The sequence below is a fragment of the Eubalaena glacialis genome, chromosome 9, assembly GCF_028564815.1.
Source record: "Eubalaena glacialis isolate mEubGla1 chromosome 9, mEubGla1.1.hap2.+ XY, whole genome shotgun sequence".
Lineage (NCBI taxonomy): Eukaryota > Metazoa > Chordata > Mammalia > Artiodactyla > Balaenidae > Eubalaena > Eubalaena glacialis.
The window spans coordinates 122665357-122680022 of record NC_083724.1 but is presented as its reverse complement, the minus strand read 5'-3'; the positions used below and the strand labels follow the sequence as shown (position 1 = coordinate 122680022).

At 40.5% G+C, this 14666-nt stretch overlaps 1 protein-coding gene across 7 annotated transcripts in view; it reads right to left on the bottom strand.

The window, feature by feature from the left end:
- Positions 1-14666, bottom strand: part of NEK1 (NIMA related kinase 1) — a 227791-nt gene that overhangs the window by 182109 nt on the left and 31016 nt on the right. For all 7 annotated transcript variants that reach the window (XM_061200799.1, XM_061200802.1, XM_061200796.1 and 4 more), the window contains 3 exons: positions 8784-8932; positions 8026-8122; positions 2187-2284 (listed from right to left, as the gene is read on the bottom strand). In XM_061200799.1, coding sequence (XP_061056782.1) covers positions 2187-2284; positions 8026-8122; positions 8784-8900 — 312 coding nt within the window. In that variant the 5' untranslated portion in view covers positions 8901-8932. The remainder of the gene's footprint in view (positions 1-2186; positions 2285-8025; positions 8123-8783; positions 8933-14666) is intronic.

The following is a 14666-nucleotide window of genomic DNA, read 5'->3' as shown; positions in this document are numbered from 1 at the left end:
ACCCAAGTCTTCTCACTCCAAGCTTTGTGCTCTGCCTAGCAGGCTTAATTGTGGAACATGAGGTAAGGAAAGCTTGAGGAATATGACACTACCCTACTCGATAGTACTTTTAACTCAAGCTCTCATCCTACCATATCTCCAAGTTGCTGCCAAGACCCTCGAAGTCCCCATCTGTATGACGTTATCAATCAGCTGATGAATTGTGCCTAGGCGGTGCTACCACAGACGCAGCCTTCCTCAGTACCCTGACATAAGCAGACTGGGGTCTCCGCTCTATAGTAAATTGCAACCTGCTCAGGGAAACAACTCTAATGTGACACTATTCAGAGTACATTAACAAGGGTGCACGATGCGCTAAAGGTGAGTGTAGACTGGGAGGAATCCCATGGACTATTAGGTCGGAGCTAGAAACAACAGATGTACAGACAGCAAAACGGATGGATCAGAAACAGTCCTTAGGGGAAAAGTAAAACTGAATGAGATATAATACAACAGGTACACATTTAAAAATACATGTATACAAAACAATGATGGCTATTTTGCAAACATAGACAGAGATATTGATTAAAGACACTGGAAAGACTGCCTAAGGATAGAGGGGAGTGGAACAGAAATGAGTAGGAAGTGAAAAGAAACAAAGCAAGGGCTTTGCTGGAATGGAATATAATGCAGCTCTTAAAACTAATGCAACTGATCTCGGGACTTCCCTGGCAGTCCAGTGGTTAGGACTCCAAGCTTCCACTGCAGGGGGCATGGGTTTGATCCCTGGCTGGGGAACTAAAATCCCGCATATGGCATGGCCAAAAAACCAAAACAAAACCTTATACAACTGATCTATATGGACCGACATGTCAAAGTAATCAAGATAATTTTTAAGCAACAAAAGCAAGACAGAGCATGGTATGTATACTATCCCATTTCTGAATACACATGTCTCAGTGTATACACGTGTATGTTCAATATGAAAAAGAAAGCACACCAAACCAAAAGCAGTGGTAGTCTCAGGGACAGAAGAGCGGGGGGAGACGGCTTTCCATCTCCAAACCTCTGAATAATTTTAAAATTTAAGTTTGTAAAAAGAACATTTTATAAACTCTGCTGTTAGATAGGGGTAGGTTCAAACACCAACTGTGATTTTGGGCAAGCTACTTAACCTTAGATTTCTCACTTATTAAATAGAGAAAACTACAGTACGCTAATTCACAGGGGGTTTTAAGAATTAAGAGAGACAACAAATGCAACACTCCTAGCACAGAGCTCCCTCCATTCTCCTACGTAATAGCCTGCAATTAAAATTAAGGATGGGTGATAATGAGAAATGCAATAGGAATTCAGAGAAAGAAAAGATCATGGAAAATCAGAGTACCTATGGAAAATCTAAAGAAGAGGCTGGGACTTGAGCAGAGTTTTTTTAAAAATGGTAAAATATTAGTAACAGAGAGTCAGGGGTGCGGGGGAGAAGGTATTACCAAAATAAAATAAATAATCAGAATAAATACACAGGAAGAAGAATGAGAGGTATAAACCTATGTCCCAGTGCCAACCACAAAATGAATGCAGAGAGTCAGGGGTGTGGGGGAGAAGTAACAGAGAGTCAGGGGTGCAGGGGAGAAGGTATTACCAAAATAAAATAAATAATCAGAATAAATACACAGGAAGAAGAATGAGAGGTATAAACCTATGTCCCAGTGCCAACCACAAAATGAATGCGCGATAAATATCTGGTACATCGATGAAAAAGGGTGCACACTAGGGAACAGGAAACAAGACTGCGTACGTAGAATAGCTCATATTTTAGAGATCCTTGAAATCAAAACAAAGACTGGATTTCACGCAGTTGTAGGGCAAGGCTTCTAGAGCTGGAGTTACCTGCAAAGCCACATTCTAAGAAGATAAGGCGGCAGTAAGCTGATTGACAGCATACAGAGTAATCAATCAGCTACCCGCATAAAAATATAGTTACACACACACACACACACACACACACACACACAGGACACGACGTATACGACACACACAGCAGCATCGCCACAGACGGAAACGAGACGGGACCTGAACTCAGGAGGGAGGTCACAAGAGCTGGCGTAGGCATCCAGTTAACACTCGCAGTACAAACAAACAAGCGCTGAATGAATTCTCAACAACACTTACGGAGTAAGAGCCCAGTCTCCCACGTGCTAACTCACCTGGTCCTCTTGAAACAAAATGCCTTTCTGGGCATTTATTCGTTTAAATAGATCCCCTCCTTCACAGTAATCCATCACTATGTAGAGAGAGCCATTTTCTACAAAATATAAACGTTACAGTCCATTTTTTAAAAGGCACATCAAAAGCATAGCTACATTAAAGGTACCTAAAGGTTTACTAAAAAGCAGCAATTAATTAAATACATTCCACTGAACTAAAAACAGAACCACAGCCAGAAGAATTGAAGCGCAAAGTCAAGGTTTACTGGTCGTACAGACTGTGTGGTAACGGGTTAACAGGCAACTCCATCATGAGTGACTTTTCTGCCAAGAATACACCATCCCATTATCCACACTGACATAAACATCTCTGCAATATGGACAAAATGCAGACAGATATAGTTGCTTTCATTTAATAGATATATTTCCTTAAACGTCAACTATAAAAATCACATTTTCCCACTCATTTGTCAGAGATGGGTAAGCTTGGTTTTTAGCTGACCATTACTTTCCAGCTTTATTTCATCCACTTGATTACCTGTGAAACAAACACAGTAACAGATGCTGCGATGAACTGTCAGGACTCAGCAGTGAGACAGTCTCTACTCCCCTGGAGCTCTCTTTGTAGTGATGTATAATCTGTGAACGAACATGAAGATGGGGCACTTCCCTAATCACCTGTATGCCTCAGTCCACAGGATAAAAGACTTCCATGACCCTTCCTGGGGTAGACAGGATGAGAAGAACACTTCTAATCCTTCTCCCCGCCCTCAGTCTTCCACAGGACTAAGACCACACCGCCTCTTCCCAGGTAAGGAAGAGCGGCCAATATCACCTATCACAGCTCAAGGAGCAGCCTTCCCAGAGTGCACTTCCCGTGCTGCCTTGTGCTGATGGCCTTGCTCCGGCACCTTGGGTGGTGGTCTTGTTAGTCGCAGTGCTCACATGCACCTTGGATACACTGCTTCCAATGTGCCTGGGGTTGGGAACCTACATGAGTGAGCTGATTAAGAATCTGTATAACTCTTTACAATTGATACGAAAAGATCATCCAAATATACATGTGAGAAATCACTGTGCGAAAAAAAACCCCAGAAAACCGTACAATCTACTACTTATAAAAAATATGTATAGAATGTCACCATTTACATAGCATGAGAAACAAAAAGCAAAAAAAAAGTACCGTGTGCTACGATTTATGTATGCTTATTAACGCTTAGAACATTTCTGGAGGGAAACTCAAGATAGTGGTAACAGTGGGTACCTCCAGGAGGGAAAAACAGGTGACTCAAAAATAGAAACAGAAGGCAAATCTTTTACTGTTATGTAACCTTTGAATTCTGTACCATCTGCATGTAGCAAAAATTAAATAAAACCATTACAACATTTTTTAAAAAAGGTGTGTGTGTCTGTGTGTGAGAGACACAGACAGACACAGAGACAGGGAGACAGAGAAGGTTAAACAGGACCTGAGAAAGGAAATGGAGAAGCAATCCTGAAGAAAAATATCTGAGCTCTGTTATATTTTTTGCTGTTTACACATTTATCATTTGTTTTGGGATAAATACTAGTTAAAATGTAAGGTTAAAAGAATAGTCTTTTCTGCATGAGGGAAATACTAATCTGTTTTGTATTCCTTCGATCATTCAAGCATCTGAGTGCCAACTATGTTCCAGGCACTTTGCACAAGATGCCAGGGATACAGAAATATAAGACACCACCCCTATCACCAATGGGCTCACACAGTACTGAAGAAACACCCTCCAAAAAAAAACCCAAAATAATGAGCACCTAGAAACTGCTTGAAATTGAGGCAAAAAGACTGTAAGGCAAGTGACAAAGCCTCAAGGCATGTTAGAAAATGACCGAGAGTTTAAGAGAGGACACGAACCACGACCACTCAGCAAAGCATGCACTGCTGGCAGGCTAACCCTGTAATTCTAACACTTTTCTCCCTTCGTCGCCTCTCACTTGAGAAGCTGAAAAAAATCCCAGATTCCCTAATTCCCAGTCTCCCCTACAGTTAGAGGTGGTCACTGACCCCGTTTCGGTCACTAAGATCTAAGAGGAAGTCTGACCAGTGGCTTCTGAGAAAGCACTGTCTCGTCTGGTCACAGGAACAGACAAGAGCAGAGCTGCCAGTGCTGCCCTTGCCCCTTCTTTTGGCATCTTTCGGATGCAGGCGCTGCATGGAGTTGCAAAGCGTCTTCTCAGGACAAGGCGACAGCATTAGGCTTAAAAACGTGCCTATTAAGGATGTCAGAGTAGAAATCAGACAGAGCCTAACCCTACCATATACCCCTATACACAGGACCGCTCATCTTTAAGACTTCCTGTCAGGTGAGATCATTAAATGTCTTTCTCCCTTAAGCCAGTACTGGCCAGATTTTCTGTACCTGCAGCAAAAAGCAATCCAAATTTAGCCTCAAAGAAAAGCTTTCTTCAAGTACATAGAGAAGTTAGATTTTGGCAACACCAATGGGGAACAAGGTGAATGCCAACATAAGCTCCATAAGTGAGACTGAAAAGCTTCCATTAAAGATATACAAACTACTTTTGCAACAGTAAGAAGTAAAACAAACTTATGAGGTTAAAAAAACACAGATTGTAGGAAAATACAAACAAAAGAATGAAAGCAATTAGAAGGTGATAGCTAGAGACAACTAAAAACAGAGAGCAATATATGAATAACAGTAGAGAAAACAAAACTGTATAACACAGATACCCCAATATACAGTGACACAACACTTTCTCAATGATAAGATCAAATTTTTAAAAATTTAAAAATGTTAGGAATATAGACAAAAAGTGTCTAATTATAATATTTAATATAATTTAATTATACATTTATATACCTGGAAATACTGTTTTCTCCCCACTCTCCAGTTTTACAAAACAATTTTATCCAAAATTTTCACATCTGTCATCAATATAAATGTCTTTTATTGATTCACCTATGTTTTCCCGATACACATGATCTTCATTTCCTTTTAAGCTAACTGAAAGAGAGCACTTTTAAAATCTGTTTATGTTGTCAGTGGAATTTTTTCTATGTCCTAATTCCCATACGCGTAATATTGGGACTTTAAAAAAATCATCCTAGAGAGTTCATACACATGATTGTCACAACATAACCATACTGCCTGTTAAGTGACTTTAGAAGACTTACAACAGTATCTAATATCTGCAATTATGACATCAGTATTAAATTTCTTTGATGCCTCTTTTTAAAACTGATTCTGCCTGAGGACCTCTATAAGCACTCAAAACTAACTCAGTGAAGTTTTCTCCCCAAAACCACTTTGTTATTTAATGTATTTTAAAATTTGAGAGCACATCCTGTAATACAAGAGATTTTATAAGAAAGAATTCATCTGTAAGCTAAGACAACTTTATGACAAACCAACTTTGGAATATTTTTTCTTATTTTAAGGTATATATGGATATTTTTAAAATAGTGAAATGAAAACTTTCCTGAAACAAAGAAAAACCAGAATCTGCAGGCAGAAAGGGTACAAAATGTTCCAAGAGAGACAGAATCAGAATTATTAATACTAAGCCATATTCTGGTGAATTTCAATTCTAAAGAAAGAATCCTTCGAGCATCGAGGAAAGATAAAGTAAATTATCTTCAAGAGGAGAAGCTTTACACTGAACTCAAACTTTTCTACAGAAACTTTCAATGCCAGAAGACATAATGTGCTTGTAAGGGAAAAGGGGTCATCAAAGATACTTATTCACATATAAAAGCATCAGTTAGACACTCTCAGAAATGCAAACAGTAACTGCATTGAGGGAATACAGCATCCATAAGCTCATCATGAAAAAAAATTGATGAAATCCAGAAAAGTTGGAGATAAATTCAAGTATCTCTGGAAAGGGGTATCTAAGTTATAAAAGAACTAACAATAAGAATTGAATCTGTCTAAATACAGAACCAAGGCCAAACAACTCTAAGAACTATAATTTCGGAACAAAAGATAATTATTAAATATTTTTACCCTGTCAAGATGAACAAAAATCAGTGGGGAGGAACTGTAAAGACACTAATTTCCTCACCTTTCATGGCAGACATTCAAAATAACATCAAAATTTTCACTTTTTTAACCAACTTGCTTATTTTTAAAAATTGAGAGATTTAAAATGTTCACATATGTAAGTTATTTTTAATCATTTTAGAGAAAAATTAACTATTTGTGTTTCAGAGCTCCCAGAAGCTCTATGAGAAACTAAGAGGTCCAAAGAGCTACATGATTAAAATGAGAAGATGGCTCAGGTGAGGCAGAAACAGGGACCAAATTCTATACCAAATGTATAGAATCACCAGATGAAACTACATCTTATAAATCTGAGAATGAACTTATAGGCCAGGGTTGGAGAGCTTGTGAGAAAAAGGAACTCTCATGCCCTTTAGTCTAAGAACTCCACTCCTAAAAGACTGCCACAGTACACAGACACCCGTACAAGGACGTCCAGTGCAACACTACCTGTAACAGTGAAACACTAAATACAACCTAAGTATCCATAACAGAAAAGAGGCTAAACAAATTGTGATACAGCCATAAAGTGCATCCAATGGAAAACACTGCAGATGTTACAAGAAAGTTGTAAAGAATGGGGTGCATCAATACACAGTGACATGGAAAGATACCCATGAGAGACAAAGTGAAAAGAACTAGATGCAGACATACATAGATACGATCCCACTTGTTTTTAAACATCAAAGGCTACACACATATGCTTGTTCCACACAGGAACAGAAAATACAGTAAGGAATCAACGTGGAATTATACACATTGCTTACCCCTAGGGAATGAGAATGAGTGGGAGGAACAGAGAGCTTGGGGTTCATGCATGTCTGCACTCCTGAATACGTTTACCATGACCATTTACTCCTTTAAAACTAAACGCCAGTAATAATATAACCTTATTTAAAGAACGTCCTATCCCTTTTGAATCATTCAGATGTTTCTAGGTGAAGCATTCAACATAAATACAAAACGCCTGATAGAATATGTGTTGACATACATTCAAACCTTTTACCTTGAAATAGTAAAATCTTGGTGATGAAAGAAGAAAGAAACTAAAAGACAGATGCTAAGGGAAAGATAAATAAAGGAAATTCAAGGTCCTGAGAAAGAGATGCTTAACATTGTACACTTTCACATGAGCTATAAAGCCTCATTTCACTGCCATCATAAAATAAATAAACTGAGTACTTTATGGCATAAGGTGTTAATGATCCATATACTTTTTTTTTTTTTTTGATCCATATACTTTTTAAAAGTATGTTCTACTTTAATAGATACCAAGTTTATTTGGGAACAAGGATACTTTAATTCAGCTGCTGAAACTGGTATGTAACGCGACACTGAAATGGTCATTTAAACTATCTTTTACTTTCAATCTAGATTATCTTTCTATTTTGCAACTGACAGAGATTTATGATAATGGGAATGACTTCAATAAACCACCTTTTCCTGCCTTTAGAGAAGCTTTGTCTTATCTTAGTTCCTGCATTACCAAATATGATGGTAGATATTTCCAAAACAGCAATACTTTATAATATTTTAAGAACCTGAGAACACTCTCAAGCAGGATACTTTCTAAAATCAGAACATTTTCTCAGTGGCAGTGATGGTAGCACTTAAAAGAAGCTTAGTTTAAATAGGTGTAAATGACTGTTCCTCCTATGTCTAAAATGCATGTGTACTGCAGCAGAAATGATATACTTTTCTTCCTGAGAATAATTCACAAAAAGATCCTTAAAAGGGAAGTATACAACAGTTGTCATAAGGCTTAGGAGTTCTTTTGAGCACTCTTGCAAAATTTATCTGACCTTCAAATGATTCTCTATACTGGACAATATTTGGATGCTTCATGTTTGCCAGCACTGCAACTTCTCTCCTTGATTCTTCCCTTTCTTTACTGGACATCTTAAATAGAAGGAAAAAAGAAAATAGTAAATTAAGTAAATAAACAACATAAAAGTCCATCAAAAAGAGAGTGGTTAAAAATAATGCTACCGGGACTTCCCTGGTGGCACAGTGGATAAGACTCCGCGCTCCCAATGCAGGGGGCCTGGGTTCAAACCCTGGTCAGGGAGCTAGATGCCACATGCATGCCGCAACTAAGGAGCCCGCAAGCCGCAACTAAGGAGCCAGTAAGCCACAACTAAGGAGCCCGCAAGCTGCAACTAAGGAGCCCGCCTGCCGCAACTAAGACCTGGCGCAACCAAATAAATAAATAAATATTTAAAAAAAAAAATAATGCTACCAATGAAGCACAGCCCAAATACTAAAATATAGCTAGAAGTTAAAAAGAATAAGTTGAAGGCACAAATATAACAAAAACATTTTAAGATGTTCAAACCAAATTAAGTCACAGAACAGTAGGTGAGGTATCTTTTTTAAACACATAAACATGAGCACACATCACAGAAAAAAATCTGAAAGGATTTACAGACTCCTCTGAAATTAGTGGTTCTCTCTGCGATTATGGCAGTCTTTCACTTTAGGTCATGCATTGCCATATATTTTTTTATTCTCTCTTGTAACCAGACTTCTACTTGGATGACCAAACAAAAAATATACTTACGCTTGAGATGTTAATTTCTTTGATAACATACTGTCTGCCATCTTCCATAGATTTAACAAGAATGGCTTTTCCGAATGAACCTTCTCCAATCTTCTGTACTCTAACATACTTCTCCATGGTTCTTTTTCTAAGGCATCTTAACAGATAGGCTAGATATAAAAAAAAAAAAGAGTAACAGTTAATAGAAACAAAGCATGTCACCTATAACAATTATAATCTTTAATTCAAATTCTATTCCTCAGTGATTTGCTTACTTAAAAAAAAGATATATAAAATCTTTACTGAAGGTTAAATAAACTTTACTTCAATTTTAGTCATGTAACCTAGAGATAGCTAAAAAGAGAAAACCAGTGACATTTCAATCTTATAAGAATACCTTGGAAAGCCAAATACTGTACATACTTAATGGAGGAAGAAGCAAACCTTTTCATACATGAACTAATTAATTAGCAGCATTACTTTACTACCTGCAATAAGAATACAAGCTTAGCAAGACTATTTCCCAAAGTTGTTTAACTAATACTCTCTTAGACATTTAAGCTGTTTACAGTGTTTTGCTATTATAAAAGAACTTCAGATTAAATTTCTGTACATACATTTTTATGTAATTATAAAGATTTCCACAGTACACACTGTGAGTTCAAAGAATATGGACATGTTAAAGCTTTCAAACACACTGCTTGTCTTACAGAAACGCCTACTAGCTTGCATTCTGACCAGCAGTGAATAAAAGTGCCTGTTCCTACGTACTCTTTTGACAGTGGTTATTATTTATTAAAATCTTTCAGAGGCAATAAAGGGTAGTAGTCAAAGAGCACTAAAGCCTTAGAGTCAGAGAGCCTGGGTTTAAATCCTGGCTTTAGCACTTATTTGCTATTTGACCTTGGACAAGTTACTTATCTTTAAGTGGCACAGTTTGTTCATCTGTACAATGCGGACAACAACAGGACCTGCTTATAGAGCTGCTGGGAGGATCAGTCAATTTCATTAATGTCTGGAGAACAGTGCCCTACACACAGTGAGCACTGTGCCACAATCTGTTCTTATTGTTATTCACTATGTTGGATGGGAGGAAGTAGTGTCTCGCTTTTCTTTGTAAGTTCCTTTGCTTACCAATGAATCTGAAAAATTCTTCCACATTTCTGAACTATTGTATTTCTTCTCTTTTGAACTATTCATTCAGGTTCTTTGTCCATTTTCTACTGGGACAGTCTTCTTTATTGTTTTTTAATTGAAGTATAGTTGATTACAATACTGTGTAAATTTCGGGTGCACAACAAAGTATTCCAGATACATGTATACATATTTTCAGATTCTCTTCCATTATAGGTGTTTACAAGATTAGGAATATAGTTCCCTGTCCTATACAGTAGGTCCTTGTTGTTTATCTATTTTGTATACAGTAGTTTGTATCTGCTAATCCCAAACTCTTAATTTGTCCCTGCCACCTGTTTCCCCTTTGGTAACCACAGTTTTGTTTTCTATGTCTGTGAGTCTATTTCTGTTTCGTCAGTAAGTTCATTTGTATCATTTTTTAGATTCCACATAAGTGATATCTTATGATATTTGTCTCTGTCTGACTTACTTCACTTAGTATGATAATCTCTAGGTCCATCCATGTTGCTGCAAATGGCATTATTTCATTCTTTTTTATGGCTGAGTAATATTCCATTGTATATATGTACCACATCTTCTTTATCCATTCCTCTGTCGATGGACACTTAAGTTACTTCCACATCTTGGCTATTATAAACAGTGCTGCTATAAACACTGCATCCTCTTTATAGTTTCTAGTTGCTTGTTACAGTGATCTGTATTTCTATCAATAATCTTTCTTAACTCCTTCAGCATTTTTATTACCTCCTTTTCTAAATCAGGGTTTGGTAGACTGGAGAGGTCTGTTTCATTGTTTGTTCCTTCAGGGGATTTCTCTTGTTCTTTTACTTGGGAGTAGTTCCTCTGCTTTTTCATTTTAAATTCCTCTGACTCTGAGAACTTAGGAGAAACAGTTATCTATCGTGGTCTCACAGGGCTGTTTTTATGCGGGAGTGTCCCCGTGTAGACGGTGTGAGTCCAATATTTTTGGTGTGAAGGCTGTTTTTAGTGTGGATGCTTGCCACGTCTTTCCTCAGGGTGTGCTGGCCCTTGTCCCCTTGATAAGGGGTGTGTCTGGTGTTGTGGTGACCAGAGCCTGCGGTGGATGCTGCGTGGGGCCTCTTCTCTGCCCTGTAGTTGTCACAGTCCTGTCAGGAACAGGGTCTGCTCCTCAGCTGTCGCAGTTGAAGCCCCCAGATCCAGTTCCAAGCTGCAATACGAGGAATGAGGGACTGGAGCACTAGGAGACAGGAGCCAGTGTGTGTTCCTCCCCAGGAGCTATCCACCAGGACGTGCAACTCCGTGACGCCACCCGTGTGCACACGCACAAAGTTCACTGTCAGTGAACAGTGAACTGTTCAAGAACTAGTGCTACTGCTGCCCTCAGGGCCGCTGTGGACATCCCTCAGGCGTGTGTGAGCTGTCCCAAAACCCACCCACCACCACGAGAGCCCGCCACAGCCACAGCCTGGGACCCGCTGTGGGAGGACCGGTGACTGGCTCTGATTTCAGCCCCACCTCTGTGTGCATGCCCACAAACTGCACAAAGTCCACGGCAGCCAGAGCCATGCCCGCTGTGAGCATGCTGATAATGCGCTGCTGTGGCGGCCCCCACCCCTCCCTTTATGCACTGACAACAGGCTCCTACGGCGGGCCTACGCTCCTGCTGTGCGCACTCCCAGTTGTGTCCTGTGCCACACTCCAGGCCCCTAGGGCTGTCTCCATGCACCCAACCCGAGTCCCTCCCCGGGTCTGTCTGCTGAAGCCTGAGTTGCAGCACCCAGTTGCTGCACACACCAGCAGGCGCATCACAGGCTGGAAAGTTCAGCGGCATGACCAAGACCGTCTGTGCTGCACTCTCTCTACCCTGCAGGACAGCAGGCCGGCTTCCACACTGTCCTCTCAAGCCTCTGAAGCTCCTTATCTGTCCCACCAAACCTCCCAGCCGGTAAAGGAGGGTCCCAGAGCGAGGGAACATTTCCTCTTTCACAGCTCCCTTCCAGGGGGCAGGTCCCGTCCCAATTCCTCATCTCCCTTTTCCTTTTGTCCTGTTTAATTACTTGGGGATCTTTACTGCAGCTTTGGTTGTATGAGATTTTCTGCCAGCTTTCAGTAGGTATTCCATGAGAATAGTTTCACATATAGATGTATTTTTTTTTAATTTATTATTTATTTTTGGCTGTGTTGGGTCTTTGTTGCTGCACGCAGGTTTTCTCTAGTTGCGGCGAGCGGGGGCTACTCTTCATTGCGGTGCATGGGCTTCTCATTGTGGTGGTTTCTCTTGTTGCAGAGCACGGGCTCTAGGCGAGCAGGCTCAGTAGTTGTGGCTCGCGGGCTCTAGAGCACAGGCTCAGTAGTTGGGGTGCATGGGCTTAGTTGCTCCGCGGCATGTGGGATCCTCCCGGACCAGGGCTCGAACCCATGTCCCCTGCATTGGCAGGCGGATTCTTAACCTCTGTGCCACCAGGGACGTCCCATAGATGTATTTCTGATGTACTTGTGGGAGGAGGTGAGTTCCACATCCCTCTACTCCACCATCTTCAAGTTCATCTTCTTTTCATTAGTTTGTAAAAGCTTCTTAATGACGATGTTAGCCCTTCTCCAGCATGATTTTTTTTTTGCTTATATGCCATTTGTCTTCAATTTTATTGAAATACAAAAGTTTATTTTGATATGAACAAATTTATTAATGTTTTCCTTATATTTCTGCCATAGGTATCACACTTAGAAACTTACTGTACCAAATACCGTAAGATACTTGATTAAGGTGGTTAACTTCAGCAAGAGTAACTTCAGGAGGAGTGGTGGAGACAGAAGCGAGAGTACAATAGGTTAGGTAGTGAAAACTTTAAAAAGTGAAGGGAAGGGGAGGAGGATAGATGGAGGGAGAGGAAGGGAGAGAAAAAGTATCCCAAAAGCAACCTCTAGCACTGCCTACTGGCAAGATCACACATACTGTGAAGATACAAGAATTCACTTTGTTAATCTAAAAATAATAAATATTTAATTTAGGGCAGTGTGGCCAAGATGGCAGAGTAAGAAGACCCTGAGCTCACCTCCTCCCACAAACACACCAAAAGTACAACTATTTAAAGAGCAGCTACTTATAAGAACAACCAGAAGAACAGCAGAAAAGATTTTCTGCAACTGAAAATACAAAGAAGGAACCACAATGGGATGGGTAGGAGTGATGGAGACCCAGTATAGACAAGACCCACAGCCATGGGCAGGTGACCCACAAATAGGAGGATAATCACAAATGCAGAGGTTCTCCCCGAGAAGCAAGGAGTTCAAGCCCCACATGAGGCTCCCCAGCCCAGGGCTCCTGCACCAGGTTGATGAGCCCGCAGAATACCTGGCTTTGAAGGCCAGCAGAGCTTGCATATAAGAGAGCCAGAGCGCTGCAGAAAAAAAACACTCTACTCTTAAAGGGTGCACACAAAATCTCACCCACTCTGAGATACAGCTCTGAGAGGCAGTAATTTGAAAGAAGCCTATATCAAACCCACTTGCTAATCTTGGAGAGCCCCCCGGAGAGGCAGGAGGGCCACTGGGACTCCCCTGGGGACACAGACGCTCACAGCAGCCATTTTTGGAAGTCTGTTCTTCCACGAAGACACTGATGGTGCAAAAGCCATTTTGGAGTCCTCCCTCTAGTGACATGAGCTTACCCAACCACTAACCAGATGGCAGCCCTGGAGGCCACCCCCTGGGGACCTGTAGTCAGCTACACTAGTACCCAGCCCCACCCACCAGTGGCAGCCACCACAGGATGCAGGACCTGACAATCAACCAGGCCACAGGGCAGCCCCACCAAAAAAGAAGGGCCCACATAAGGGACACTCCTAGAGCATATAGCTCTTGTGACCAAAGAGGAGTGTGCCACTGGGCCCCATAGGACAACTCCTACACAAAGCCACTTGTCCAAGATTGGGAAACACAACCGACCTACCTAATTCATAGAAATAAAGATAGATAATTCAGTAAAATGAGGAGACAGAGGAACACATACCATAGGAAGAAACAAGACAAAACCCCAGAAGGACTAGGCAAAATGGAGATAAGCAATCTACCCAATAAAGAGTTCAAGGTCATGATCATACAGATGCTCAATAAATTCAGGAGAAAAATGGATGAACACTCTTAGAAGTTTGACAAGGAGTTAAAGAACATAAGGAAAAAACCCAACAAATATGAAGAATACAATCACTGAAATAAAAAATACACTAAAAGGAATAAACAGTAGATTAGATGATACAGAGGAACAGATCAGCAAACTGGAAGACAGAGTAGTTGAAATCACCCAGCTGAAGAGAAAAAAGAAAAAATAATTTTTAAAAATGAAGATAGTTTAAGAGACCGCTAAGACAACATCCAATGTGTAACATTAGCATTATAAGGGGTCCCAGGAGGAGAAGAGACAGAGAAAGAGGAAGAGAACTTATTTGAAGAAATAATAGCTGAACATTTCCCTAACCTGGGAAAGAAAACATATCCAGGTCCAAGAAGTACAGAGAGTCCCCAACAAGATAAACCCAAAGAGGTCCACAGCAAGAAACATTAAAATGAAAATGGCAAAAATTAAAGATTAAGACAGAACCTTAAAAGCAGCAAAAGAAGGCTTCCCTGGTTGAGCAGTGGTTAAGAGTCCGCCCGCCAATGCAGGGGACATGGGTTCGAGCCCTGGTCCGGGAGGATCCCACATGCCGCAGAGCAACTAAGCCCATGCACCACAACTACTGAGCCTGCGCTCTAGAGCCCGCGAGCCACAACTACTGAAGCTCGTGC